Genomic DNA, 13,402 nt, shown 5'->3' with positions numbered 1-13,402 from the left:
CTTTGCCATCTTGTTAGTCTTTAAAGTGCTACATTGTCCTGCATTTTGCTCCCATAAAGACAATGATTCTGATTTGCAATCCTTATTCATGTGATTAGTCCTTATGTGATAGCTGCTCTCTTGGTTAAAATATCAGGCACTAAACCAAAGAACTGCAGAGTGAAATACAACTCAAGCTAATCTGTCTACCTGGCCCCCATTACCACAACATGTGAGAAACTCATAATTTTTAAGGCTACATCTACACTGCAATGCTATTTTGGGATACCAGAGTATCCCAAAATAGCTTACCCACGCCTTAACAGCAAGCCCGTCATTTCATGCTTGCTATTCGAATGTCCCTGTAAACTCATTCCATGAGGAGTAAGAGACATTTCAGAATAGCGGGTTATTCTGAAATTTGGTGCTGTGTAGATAGCACCAAATTACAAAATAAGCTATTTTGAATTAAGATCAAAATAAAATAGGCAATTTGCATAGTGCAACCTGTGTATCTTATTTCGAGCTATGGTGTAGTGTAGACACTCCCTAACGGATTTAGTCTCACAACATCCCTGTGAAAAAAGGATGCATTAATATCTGCCTTTTACAGTTAGGGAACAAGAAGCAGAAGGCAACTAAAGAACTTGCCCATGGCCATGTAGGTTTAAACTAGGTTTGTCGGGGGCAGGTGAGCAAAGCCCACAGGTAAGTGCTGAATGTGCGGGACTGGGAGATGGGTTGGAAATAGGGGGGACTACGGCCTATAATGGCAAGGAGAAAGGAGGGTCAGGGCACAACAGGGAGGCAAGATCAAATCAGTATCTTAGATGCCTATATACAAATGCGAGAAGTATGGGTAATAAGCAGGAAGAACTGGAATTGCTAACCAATAAATACAACTATGATATCATTGGTATTACAGAAACCTGGTGGGATGGGACGCATGATTGGAATGTTGGTATGGAAGGGTACGGCTTGCTCAGGAAGGACAGACAGGGAAAAAAGGGAGGAGGGGTTGCCTTGTTTATTAAAAATGTACACACTTGGACTGAAGTGGAGATGAATGTAGGAGATAGCTGTGTAGAGAGTCTCTGGGTTAAGCTAAAAGGGGTAAAAAACGAGGGTGATATCATGCTAGGAGTCTACTACAGGCCACCTAGCCAGGTGGAAGAGGTGGATGAGGCCTTTTTTAAACAATTAACAAAACTATCCAAAGCCCAAGATTTGGTGGTGATGGGGGACTTCAACTATCCAGACATATGTTGGGAAACTAACACAGCGAGGCACAGGCTATCCAATAAGTTTCTGGACTGCATTGGAGACAACTTTCTGTTTCAGAAGGTTGAAAAAGCTACCAGAGGAGAAGCTGTTCTGGATTTGGTTTTAACAAATAGGGAGGAACTAGTTGAGAACTTGAAAGTGGAAGACAGTATAGGGGACAGTGATCACGAAATAATAGAGTTCATGATCTTAAGGAAAGGTAGAAGGGAGACCAGCACAATTGAGGTAATGGATTTCAGGAAGGCAGATTTTGATAAGCTCAGAGAACTTGTAGGTAAGGTCCCATGGGAAGCAAGACTGAAGGGAAAAACAACTGAGGAGAGTTGGAAGTATTTCAAAGGGACGTTGTTAAGGGCCCAAAAGCAAACAATTCCGCTGTGTAGGAAAGATAGAAAATATGGCAAAAGACCAGCTTGGCTTAACAAGGAGATCTTGCATGATCTCAAAATAAAAAAGGAGTCTCATAAAAAATGGAAATTAGGACAAATAACAAAGGATGAATATAGGCAAGCAACACGGGAATGCAGGGGCAAGATTAGAAAGGCAAAGGCACAAAATGAGATCAAATTAGCTACAGGCATAAAGGGAAACAAGAAGACCTTTTATAAATACATTAAAAGCAAGAGGAAGACCAAGGACAGGGTAGGCCCACTGCTTAGTGAGGAGGGAGAAGCAGTAACAGGAAACTTGGAAATGGCGGAGATGCTCAATGACTTCTTTGTTTCGGTCTTCACCGAGAAGTCTGGAGGTGCGCCTAACATAGTGAATACAAGCAGAGAGAGGGTAAGTTTAGAAGATAGGATACACAAAGAACAAGTTAAAAATCACTTAGGAAAGTTAGATGTCAGCAAGTCACCAGGTCCTGATGAAATGCATCCCAGGATACTCAAGGAGCTGATAGAGGAGGTATCTGAGCCTTTAGCTATGATCTTTGAAAAATCATGGCAGACAGGGGAGATTCCAGAAGACTGGAAAAGGGCAAATATTGTGCCCATCTATAAAAAGGGGAATAAGAACAACCCAGGAAACTATAGACCGGTCAGTTTAACGTCTGTCCCAGGGAAGATAATGGAGCAGGTAATTAAGGAAATCATATGCAAACACTTGGAAGGTAATAAAGTGATAGGGAATAGCCAGCATGGGTTTGTGAAGAACAAGTCATGCCAAACTAATCTGATAGCTTTCTTTGATAAGATAACGAGCCTTGTGGATAAGGGAGAAGCGGTGGATGTCATATACCTAGACTTTAGTAAGGCATTTGATACGGTCTCGCATGATATTCTTATTGATAAACTAGGCAAATGTAACTTAGATAGGGCCACGATAAGGTGGGTGCATAATTGGCTGGATAACCGTAGTCAGAGAGTGGTTGTTAACGGTTCTAAATCCTGCTGGAAAGGGATAACAAGTGGAGTTCCTCAAGGGTCTGTTTTGGGACCCATACTGTTCAATATCTTCATCAATGATGTAGATATTGGGATAGAGAGTACGCTTATTAAGTTTGCAGATGATACCAAACTGGGGGGGGTTGCGACTTCTTTGGAGGATAGGGACATAATTCAGAATGACCTTAGCAAGTTAGAGAAATGGTCGGAGGTAAACAGGATGAGGTTTAATAGAGAGAAATGCAAAGTGCTCCACTTAGGAAGGAACAATCAGTTCCATACATACAAGATGGGAAGCGACTGTCTAGGAAGGAGCATGGCAGAAAGGGATCTAGGGGTCATAGTGGACCACAAGTTGAATATGAGTCAACAGTGTGATGCTGTTGCAAAAAAAGCAAATATGATTCTAGGTTGTATTAACAGGTGTGTTGTAAGCAAAACTCGTGAAGTCATTCTGCCGCTCTACTCTGCACTAGTTAGGCCTCAGCTGGAGTACTGTGTCCAGTTCTGGGCGCCACATTTCAAGAAAGATGTGGAGAAATTGGAAAGGGTACAGAGAAGAGCGACAAGAATGATTAAAGGTTTAGAGAACATGACCTATGAAGCCAGGCTTCATGAACTGGGCTTGTTTAGTTTGGAAAAAAGAAGATTAAGGGGGGACATGATAGCGGCTTTCAAATATCTAAAAGGGTGTCACAAGGAGGAAGGAGAAAATTTGTTCCTCTTGGTTTCTGAGGACAGGACAAGGAGTAATGGGCTTAAAGTGCAGCAGGGGAGGTTTAGATTGGACATTAGGAAAAAATTCCTAACTGTCAGGGTGGTCAAATATTGGAATAAATTGCCAAGGGAGGTGGTGGAATCTCCCTCTCTGGAGATATTTAAGAACAGGTTAGATAGACATCTGTCAGGGATGGTGTAGACGGAGCTTGATCCTGCCTTGAGGGCAGGGGGCTGGACTCGATGACCTCTCGAGGTCCCTTCCAGTCCTATGATTCTATGATTCTATGATTCTATGTAGAATGTCAGCAGTAAAACAGGGAGTTGAACCCACACTGCCAAGCCTTAAGTTAGCATCCTAACCAGGTTGTCTTTCTTCTACCCTGGAGCTCATTTATGTCATTTCAGACTAAATCCAAAGAAAAACACCTTGACTAGCAGTACCTGTGACTGATTTTTAGGACCCTGGAGGGGCATTGCAGTTGGAATGATCAGTGTTTCCTGTAAGCTGTGTGCTTGGGTGGCCACTCAGGAGAGATTCAAATGCTGCTCAGCTGATTAGCAGGGTGTCCACAAGCAGGTGTTTTGTTACTACTGGTGGTGCACATGCCTCGGTGCACATAAAATTTATTCCACACATGGATGGAAAATAATCAGCACATGGATGGAAAACATTAGAGGAAACATGAGTTTCAACACCTACCCAGGATGAGTGAAGATGAGGTGTTTCCAAGTCAAGAGAAGGTAAAGGTGAGGCAAGTGATAAAACAACCATCTTGGAGACGACGATCTATCTAGAGAGTTTATTCGTATTTTGCCTTATATTAAAGGAAAAGCATGGAAAGTGGGGTGGACTAGGTTCTGGATGCTAACCAAGCATCTGTAATGTGCACTAGGCTGAGAGCCAAGAAGGAATTATATCTATTTACAGCTACATGACAGTTATTTAATACGCAAACAGGAATGCAGGCAAACAGAAGGTACAGCCCCCCATAAACTAACACACTGCACTAAATTGTGCTTGGTCTAACATTAAAATATACCACTTGTTTGTTTCTTTTTCCTTATTAAATATTTTGCTTTGATTGCTGCATTCAATAAGGTTATTTTTCAAAGGTGGACATGGGATTTTTGTGCCATTGTGAAGCAACAAGATCTAGTGAGATCAACATCAGGACTCTGGACTAAGGATTCTTGGATTCTAATGCTTCTCTAGAGTTGCTCCTTGGTCTTCCATGTGTCACCTATTTTCCTCTGTGCCTCACTTTCTCCATGGGAAGAATGGGTATAAGACAGCTTTCTTATAAACTGCATAACAGAGATGTTCTGAGGATTAATTAGTTATTGATTGTAGTGCAATCTAATATAGTAAGATCCTCCAGGAACCAAGAACTACCATAAACCTCACCATCTTCTGCTTCAACAACAAGGTTTATTTCTTCAGCTTGCTTTCTGTAACACGGGGTGGAGAATCTATGGCCTGGGGGCCAGATCTGGCTCCTGGCTCTGCCTCCCAGGCTCAGGGTTCCCCCCCAGCACTGGGGAGCTGGTGCTGCAGCCCTGCAGCCCTACTCCTGCCGGGAACCTGCACCTCCTTCTGCTCCTGCACCCTACCACCTTCCCAGATCAACCAACCCCCAACCCACTCCTGCACCTTCTCTGACACCCTAAGCCCACTTCTCAGCAGTCCCCTTCCACACATTGAACCCCTCATTTTTGGCCCCACCCCTCACTTTTTTGCTTCTGACTTTTGTACTGCCCTGACTGATTTTTCTGTGTGAAAGCAGACCGCAACCCAAAAAAAAGGTTTCCCCACCCCTCTCTAATGTAAACACAGAAAAATGGGGGAGATAAAACCTGTCAAAAGAAAACGTTCCATGGAACACATAATTCTCCCTCTGAGGAGGGTGTGAGAGAAGGAATAAATTACATATGAAAAGTAGTAAATCATGCTGCTCAATGCACTATGGTGATGACAATGATACAAGAACGTAGATAGCATAGAATAGAAAAAAACAGTATATTTTCTGTTTGTGAATTGTAGATGAATAAGTCAGAATTTTTCAAATTTGGTCCTCATTTATAATTTTTCCAATTTCGTGTGTTGCAGCTAGAGGTTTTTGGAAAAAAATGGGGGAGGGACATTACAATTATTGAAAAAAAATCCTTGTATTTTCATCATCATTCGAACATTTTCAGGCAGCCCTACAGTTGGTTGAAAAACTGCAACTGGAAAGGGTAAGGGAGTAGGGGTATTTCTACACTGCATCCCTAGTTCGAACTAGGGATGCAAATGGAGACAATCGAAGTAGTTAATGAAGCGGGGATTGAAATATCCCGCGCTCCATTAACATGATCTCGCCGGCGCGCTAGTTCGAATCACAGCTGATTCGAACCAGGAAGTGAGCGCCGGGACGCGTTAGTTCGGACTAAAGCCCTTAGTCCGAACTAATGTAATTCCTCATTTTTTGAGGAGTAACATTAGTTCGGACTAAGGGCTTTAGTCCGAACTAACGCGTCCCAGCACGCACTTCCTGGTTCGAATCAGCTGTGATTCGAACTAGCGCGCCGGCGAGATCATGTTAATGGAGCGCGGGATATTTAAATCCCCACTTCATTAACTACTTCGATTGTCTCCATTTGCATCCCTAGTTCGAACTAGGGATGCAGTGTAGACATACCCGAAGAGATGTGAAAACTTTGTCAATTTTTTGATCAGTATTTGAAATTTCAGTGAAATTCATCAACCCAATCTATTGAGAGAGGTAGATGAGCCATTGGTTTGTGTACTGGCCTAGCACTATGCTACCCAGAATTTCCTCTGTGCCCCCAGACTCCCTTGAACAAGATAGCCCTGGTCTACTCTAGAGCTTTATTTTGACATAACCCCCATAGGTCAAACTAATAAGCAGTGTCCCCACACTACCAAGCTTATTATTTCAAAATCTGTATTCTTGGTTTTCTCAGGGAATAACGCTAATTCCGAAATAGTTATTTGGAAATAGCAGTAGTGCGGATGCTCAGGTGCTGCTATTCCAAAATAACTACTTCCCAGAGTAATTCGAACTAATTACTCCTCAGTGCTACCTGGGGCTCTAAGTCCAGGTAACACATCCACATTAATGCAGCCTGTCTTGGACTCATTTTCAGGTTTCCCCATAGAATGGACATAATATTTCGATTTTGTTATTTCAGGAGTTATTAAATTGATGTTAATCGTTTTCAAAATCATTTCCTAGTGTAAACATGCCCTTAGCCTCTCTGTTCCTTAATTTTTCATCTGTAACCCTAACAGTACTTTCCTATTTTATGGGAAAAATAAGGAGTCCTGTGGCACCTTAAAGTAAAAGGGTGTGTCTAGACTACAGGGTTTTGTCGACAAAAGTCCACTTTTGTCGAAAAAACTATACCTGCACTGCCGCTGAGTTCTGTCAACATAACGTCGACAGAACTCAGCAGTTTTTTCAGCGGCTGTAAACCTCATTCTACGAGGAATAACGCCTTTTGTTGACAGAGTTCTGTCGACAGAAGGCATTATTGCATCTACACTGTCCTTCGCGTCTACACTGTCATGTCGGCAAAGCGACTTGCTTTGTCGACAGAACTGGATGTAGTCTAGATGCTCTGTGTCAACAGAAGCTTTTTCGACGAATATGTCAATTAAACTTCTGTTGACAAAAGCCTGTAGTCTAGACGTACCCTAACAGATTTATTTGAGCACAAGCTTTCGTGAGTAAAAAGCCAGTTTGTCAGATGCATGGAGTGGATTTATTTGACCATATATTTCCACTCCATGCATCTAATGAAGTAGTTTTTACCCATGAAAGCTTGTGCCTAAATAAATCTCTTAGGCCTGGTCTATACAACAAGGGAAGGTCAAAGTAAAACTATTTCACAGGGGTATTGTGAAGATACAGACATTAAAGATTCTGAAGTAATGGAGACATATCAATATTTTAGATAAACAGAATGTTTTCCAGTCCTGCTTGTGAACGCAGTGACTTGATCACTGTCTGACTCATGTGGGCCCTGACTTTGCAAACACCTAAGCATGTGTACTCATTGTAGTCAATGGAGATCCACACAGAATCAAATTTATGTAGATGCTTATACGTTTGCCAGAACGGACTCCTAATTGTCTGTGAGAGAAGACTGGCCAGGGGGTGCCGAGAGCAGCTGTGTCTTTCCACCCTCCCATGTACAACTCACATTATTAATGGTCCCTTCAACTCAAGCTGATTTTTTACTACATCCATAATGTGTTCTTTAATTATTTCTCATTTATATGTGGGGACAATGAAACCTTCCAGGGGCACAATAAAATAAAACAAAAGTAATAATCTCAGCTTGCCCAACAGCTAAAATATGGAAACAGAAAAAACGTTCAGTCCTTGCACAAAAACAAGTGACAAAAGCCAGATCCTCAGAGGAGCTCTAAGATGGGCCTTTTAGAAGGATGACCAAACTCATCCATGTTGTCAGACCAAGTTGGGAGTAGGTGGATTCAGAGGGGAAGTGCAGAGTTGGGGACACTTCACTGAGAGTTCCTGCATTTGGCACCAAGATATATAAGTCTAAGGACTGCCTGCTTGAGTATTATAATTAGGATTATATATTATTTGTGTTGCTGTAGTGTTTTGAGGCCCCCGCCGCATTCAGGGCCCCATTGTACCAATCACTGCAAATTCATACATATAACACAGTGTCCCTGTCACAAAAGACTTACAATCCAAAATGAGAAGATAAGCAAAGAAGGTCCATTACCTCCAATATTTAGAAGTGAAACTGGGACACACTCATTCACACAAAATCTGTAGCAGAAACAGGACTTGAACCAGTCTTCCTGAGACCCAGGAGAACGGCCTTCTAAACATGACCATATAGGATAAGTACTTCAACCACTCTCCATTACTTGGGTACGATCCAAAGACAAGGATGTACATAGACTGGTACTTAGAAACCTAACCCATAAATGGATTTAGAGATCAAAACAAACAGCTGGATAGAAAGCAAAATGGAAGCCAGTGCAATCCTGGGAGAACAGCTGAAATATGCTCCCTGTGTGAAACGCTGCTGGGGAAGTGGAAAGACACGTTCTGCATTAGCTGAGATATGGTATATCTGAGTGCGTGTATATGTGTGCAGTAGATGAGGGTATATGTGTGTGTGTGTGAGAGAGAGATCTGGGCTCTTTAAGCAATGTTTGTTCTCACATTTATGCCACAGTCCATGCACACATTTATGCCACAGTCCATGGTCAAATGGGCATATCTGGTGGACACTGGATTACAGCTGTGTTAATCAGCCCACATTAAAACTGGACCAATGTTTCCAACGTAAACATACTGTTGGTGTAACTGGGAGGAACTTGTGTTTCCCTTACTTACTAGGTAAGATGATGACATCCTCCCCTGGGGCTGGAATGCTGTGGTTGTATCCACCCCAGCCTTGTCTCACGCCACTCCATGATTCAGGGAATGACCATTTCAACATGATGTCTGGAGGAGAAACTGGAGCTAGAAAACAGGACGTACACAGGAAGATGCATTTGGAATTGTCATTTGCTGGGATCCCTGATGTTTCTTGGATAGTGGTATGAAAATTCTATTTGATCGGGAGCTATGGTGGCAGCAGAAGAGTGAGTTTTCATTGAGCTAGCTTGCTAACGATAGCAGAAAAGCCCAGGGGAACATGAGTAGCTGCATGAACTAATCACCTGAGTATGTACCCCATATCTAGGGGAGGTTATACTCAGGCAGCTATCCTGCGTTGGTGCAGACCTCATATCCCAACTCCTACCTCAGTCTTGAGACCACACCCACCCTTCAAAACCCTTGAACCAAGTCTGCAGACCCGCCCTGTTCCCCCAGACCTCTCATCGCTACTCCAGAGCTTGCATCCCACTGCACTCTATCTCCCAACCCCAGCCTGAGCCTCGTCCTGCATACTGAACCCCTCATTTCTGAGCCCCCCTGAGCCTCTACCCTCCCCCCTTGGGGCTGTGTGTGGTCCATAGTTGATTTTTTAATGTGGGTCAGTGGCCCCTAATAGAAAAAATCTTCCCCACCCCTGTTGTCAGCACTAATGCATCACAATTAAACAACAATGGCAATAAAGGCGGACTACAGAGCAAATTTGTGATAAATCCAATATTAGAACTCAGGAGGACTTTCTTGTTTCCAGCCCTATCCTTTGCTCTATTACACTGTCTGGCTCGATGTATAACTGCGTAATAATGCCATGCTATTATCCTAAGATCACCGTGTAGCACTAAAATATATTGTAGACTTAGCATTCTCCATGACCTTTATGATCTGATATGGTATTTCTTAACAAAAGTTTATAGGCTTTTATAATGTGGAATCACACATTCATCATATGCAATGGTAGATGTGGCTCAATAAACTGCTGAAATGAATGCCAAAAGCCCCTTTTGGGCTGACAGATGTACAAAACATAGAGGTGATATATAGTGACATATTCTTGGAAACCTGGTGAAAGGAATCGCTATAGCTGTTAGACCAAAATAGTCAGCCTGAAGCCATCACACACCTGGTACAGGTAGAGGAACTTTATCTTCCTCTTTAAGTGTTACTTGGATTAGGTCTTCACCTGTAACTGAACAGAGAGGATACGTGTGTTATAGGCAAACCCAATTAGCAACTGAACAGATATAACAAATGTAGTTAGAAAGTGATCTCTGATAGACAAGTAAATGATCAGAAAGCATTGTAACAAAATGTTTCCCAAGTACTTAGACTTGATCTTTTTTGAACCATTTTTCTTCCACTATTTTTACAAAGAAATGAATACGTTTTTGTTTGTAGGCACTAAAGGACTCTTGGCACCGTACCAAAAAAAGCTAAGAGCAGATATACAGTAAAGAAAAGCTACAGTTGGCATGCCAGCCTCATTTACCCTGTGGTAAAACAGTGGCTCTATTGACTTCAATGGCTTTACAGTGGTGAGTTACTTTGGATTTACAGTGGGACAAGGGAGATCAGAAAATCTCAGAGGGATAGCCGAGTTAGTCTGTAACTGAAAAAAACTTAAACAACAAATGGTCCTGCAGCACCTTAGAGACTAACAAAAACCGTAGATACTATCATGAAAGGAACTGCAACTTTCGTCCATTGTATATTTCTGGAATCGAAGGCCAGACTGGATTCCCTTCTAAAAGAAATGCAATAGTTCAACCATGATTTATTCGATCCCAGCCAGGAATTCTTTGATCTGTGGTATGCAGGAGGTCAGACTAAATTATCAGAATTGTAACCCTCTCCACCAGGTTTTGTCAGCTACAACAAAGGCTGAGTTCATCTGTTAAAATTAATACCCAGTAGGTTGAGCTCCTAGCCAATGTTTCTGGGCTCACTAAATGCCTTTTTTGGGTGCCCTTAATAGGCAGTACTTCCTACTTACTAGCACTGAGGAAAGCAGCACTTTATTGGGGGAAAGGGAACACAGCATCACCTTGGGGAAACACATGACAAGTAAAACACTCTTTTACGGTAACTTTGATGATAGTCTGCTAACTTGGTTTCCTACTTATCCATGTGAACATCCATTAGGCAAATGGCCCTTTAACCACATCACTTCTCTCTCTGCTAAATACCACTTGAGGTTTAGTGTCAATTGATAGTGTAGTCCTAGAGACCTGCCTCCAAAGTCCTTCCTAAATCCTCTCAGGTTCTTTCTTGAGGCTCCACTACTTAAGTGATTTCAGCTTCTTTCAATGGCTGGGTAGGAAGTACTCTACCAGAAATTATTCTTATGCTGTTCTTCTCAGTGTTTTTAAAAAAGAGCCTTCTCTGCATTGCATCAAGAAGGAGGCAGTTGTAACCTAGGGCAGGAGACTGGGGTGCAGGGTTTTGGAATGTAACCTAGAGCAGAAGGGGGTTGTGACCAAGGGCAGGGACTGGGGTGCAGTAGTTTGTGATCTAGAGGAGGAGAGAATTGTGACCTGGGGCAGTGGATTGGGGTGCCAGATCTGGGAGGAGGTCTGTGTGCAGAAGGGGGGCAGAGGGTTGGGTAAATTGAGTGGGGCAGAGGACTGGGGAATGGAGGAACTTGGGTGCCAGAAGCAGGCTCTGTCCTGGAGACTTACTAGCCAGCAGCACAACCAGCCTGCAGAGCTAAATGCTTGCAGAGCTTAACAAATTTCTCAGCTATCCAGCCTGCCCCATGCTTACAAAGGCTACATCGTCATTTGCTTGTGTGAATAACTGAGCCAGAGGGGATGGGGCATTGTGCTTCATGTGCTGCCTATTATTCAAACAGGCAGCTCCCATTGGCTAGTTTCTGGCCAGAAGTTGGCCAATGGGATTGTGCTGTGGGCGGGAGTTACACGTGAAGCCTTCCCCATCCTCTCCGGGCTCACAGTTTTTAAAGTGTAATGGCCCCACAGCTGCATTTCTGAGTGCTGTGTGGGGCTGTGGGGCAAGCATGGGAGCTGCCTGGGGCTCCCCGCTGCATCTGCAGGCTTAGCATTTTGCCTAAGCCTGCATTATGGAGACAATGTTACAAAGAAGAATTCTTACTAGCCACTTATTGAAGTACACTCTTACCTTCTCCACAACATGCACCTTAACCTGCCAATGGGAGTGCGTATCATTTTGTACTTTACTTAAATTATCTTTAAGCAAGTCTTTGTCCTTATTAATTGGAAGAGCTAGTCCTCCTTAGTTCCCTTTCCATCTCCCAGTGCAACCAAACTAATCTAAAATGCCCAAGGTTCATTAATTTTAAGTGTCAATAAATTAGTGTGAACAATCAAAATACACGATTCTTTCTGATAATTACTATTTGGTGTCAGTGTAAAACACTACATTGACTTAGCAGCATATGCACCTATGCCGAATGAGGCTTCCATAATTAAACAGAAAGGATTCCATGTGGGTTTTCCCATGTCTGATTAATTCATAATCAGATGCCACAACCCTGCTTTTCAGCGACACCTTGTTTCCCAATCATTAATTACAGTCTGGTGCCATATTTGCAAAAGCCATTCTGACATCACCTGAATATATTAAGACAACCATAGACTAGGCTAGCTAATGACAAAAGCAACTCCTGGTTAGCTGCCATGGCAACTACTCAAGTCGGGTAATAATCGTAACCACGCTTAGAGCGAACCATATGGCTAGCTTGTTACCAACTTGGTTAAAAACTATAGGACTTGATTCTCTACAGCCGTATACTTCATGCAATTATTTATGCTAGTGTCAGGCACAGTAGGGCTGCATCTAGACTGGCATGATTTTGCGGAAATGCTTTTAAAGGAAAAGATTTTCCGTTAAAAGTATTTCTGCAAAAGAGCGTCTAGATTGGCACGGGTTCCTTTGCACAAAAAGAGCTTTTGCACAAAAGCATTTGTGGCCAGTCTAGATGCGATTTTGCACAAGAAAGCCCCGATTGCCATTTTTGCCATCGGGGCTCTTTTGTGCAAAACAGTTCTTCCCTGTCTACACTGGCATTTTCCCGAGTGGGAGCGTCAGTGTATTTGTGCAAGAACACTGACAATCTTACATTAGATCATCAGTGTTCTTGCGCAAATTCAAGCGGCCACTGTAGACAGCTGGCAAGTTTTTGCGCAAAAGCAGCCACTTTTGCCCAAAATCTTGCCAGTCTAGACGCACCGTAGGTATAAAACACAACCATGCTGATGAGGAAGTATTTTACACCCACTTCACACAGGTGTAAATGCCTACACAAAGTTTGATGCAGTGGAGATTCAAACCCAGAGATTGGACAAGGATGTAATTACCTAGTTCTTTTGATGATTTTGTTTCTATATTGAGAATATTATCATCATTTAGGCACGGAACAGGAAGAGATACAGGCAACATAGATAAAGGATGTCATTAGTAAACATTGGATTAAGTTGCCTCTTTTCAAAATGCAGTTATAAGGCTCCAGGGCCTAGCTGTATAAAAACTTTATCAAGAACCATCAATTTTCTGTCTGATTACAGCCCTTCCTGGATGCTTGGGCTGTGAATCATACATAAAGGCCTTCTTGAATTCAAACTTCCTGGC

At 42.6% G+C, this 13,402-nt stretch overlaps 1 protein-coding gene across 15 annotated transcripts in view; it reads right to left on the bottom strand.

Moving 5' to 3' along the window:
• The window catches only part of PKHD1 (PKHD1 ciliary IPT domain containing fibrocystin/polyductin), a 417,767-nt gene that overhangs the window by 144,452 nt on the left and 259,913 nt on the right, over window positions 1–13,402 (bottom strand). For 14 of the 15 annotated variants that reach the window (XR_012902469.1, XM_075923353.1, XM_075923339.1 and 11 more), the window contains 2 exons: window positions 9,918–9,983; window positions 8,753–8,881 (listed from right to left, as the gene is read on the bottom strand). Coding sequence is in view for 14 of the 15 variants with exons in the window: in XM_075923353.1 (XP_075779468.1) it covers window positions 8,753–8,881; window positions 9,918–9,983 (195 nt within the window). In the remaining variant the exon portion in view is untranslated. The remainder of the gene's footprint in view (window positions 1–8,752; window positions 8,882–9,917; window positions 9,984–13,402) is intronic. The other variant, XM_075923348.1, reaches the window with a different exon arrangement.

The sequence above is a fragment of the Pelodiscus sinensis genome, chromosome 3 (genome assembly GCF_049634645.1).
Source record: "Pelodiscus sinensis isolate JC-2024 chromosome 3, ASM4963464v1, whole genome shotgun sequence".
NCBI classification, from domain to species: Eukaryota; Metazoa; Chordata; order Testudines; family Trionychidae; genus Pelodiscus; species Pelodiscus sinensis.
The sequence above is the reverse complement of the archived record's forward strand: the minus strand, read 5'-3'. Positions and strand labels throughout refer to the sequence as shown.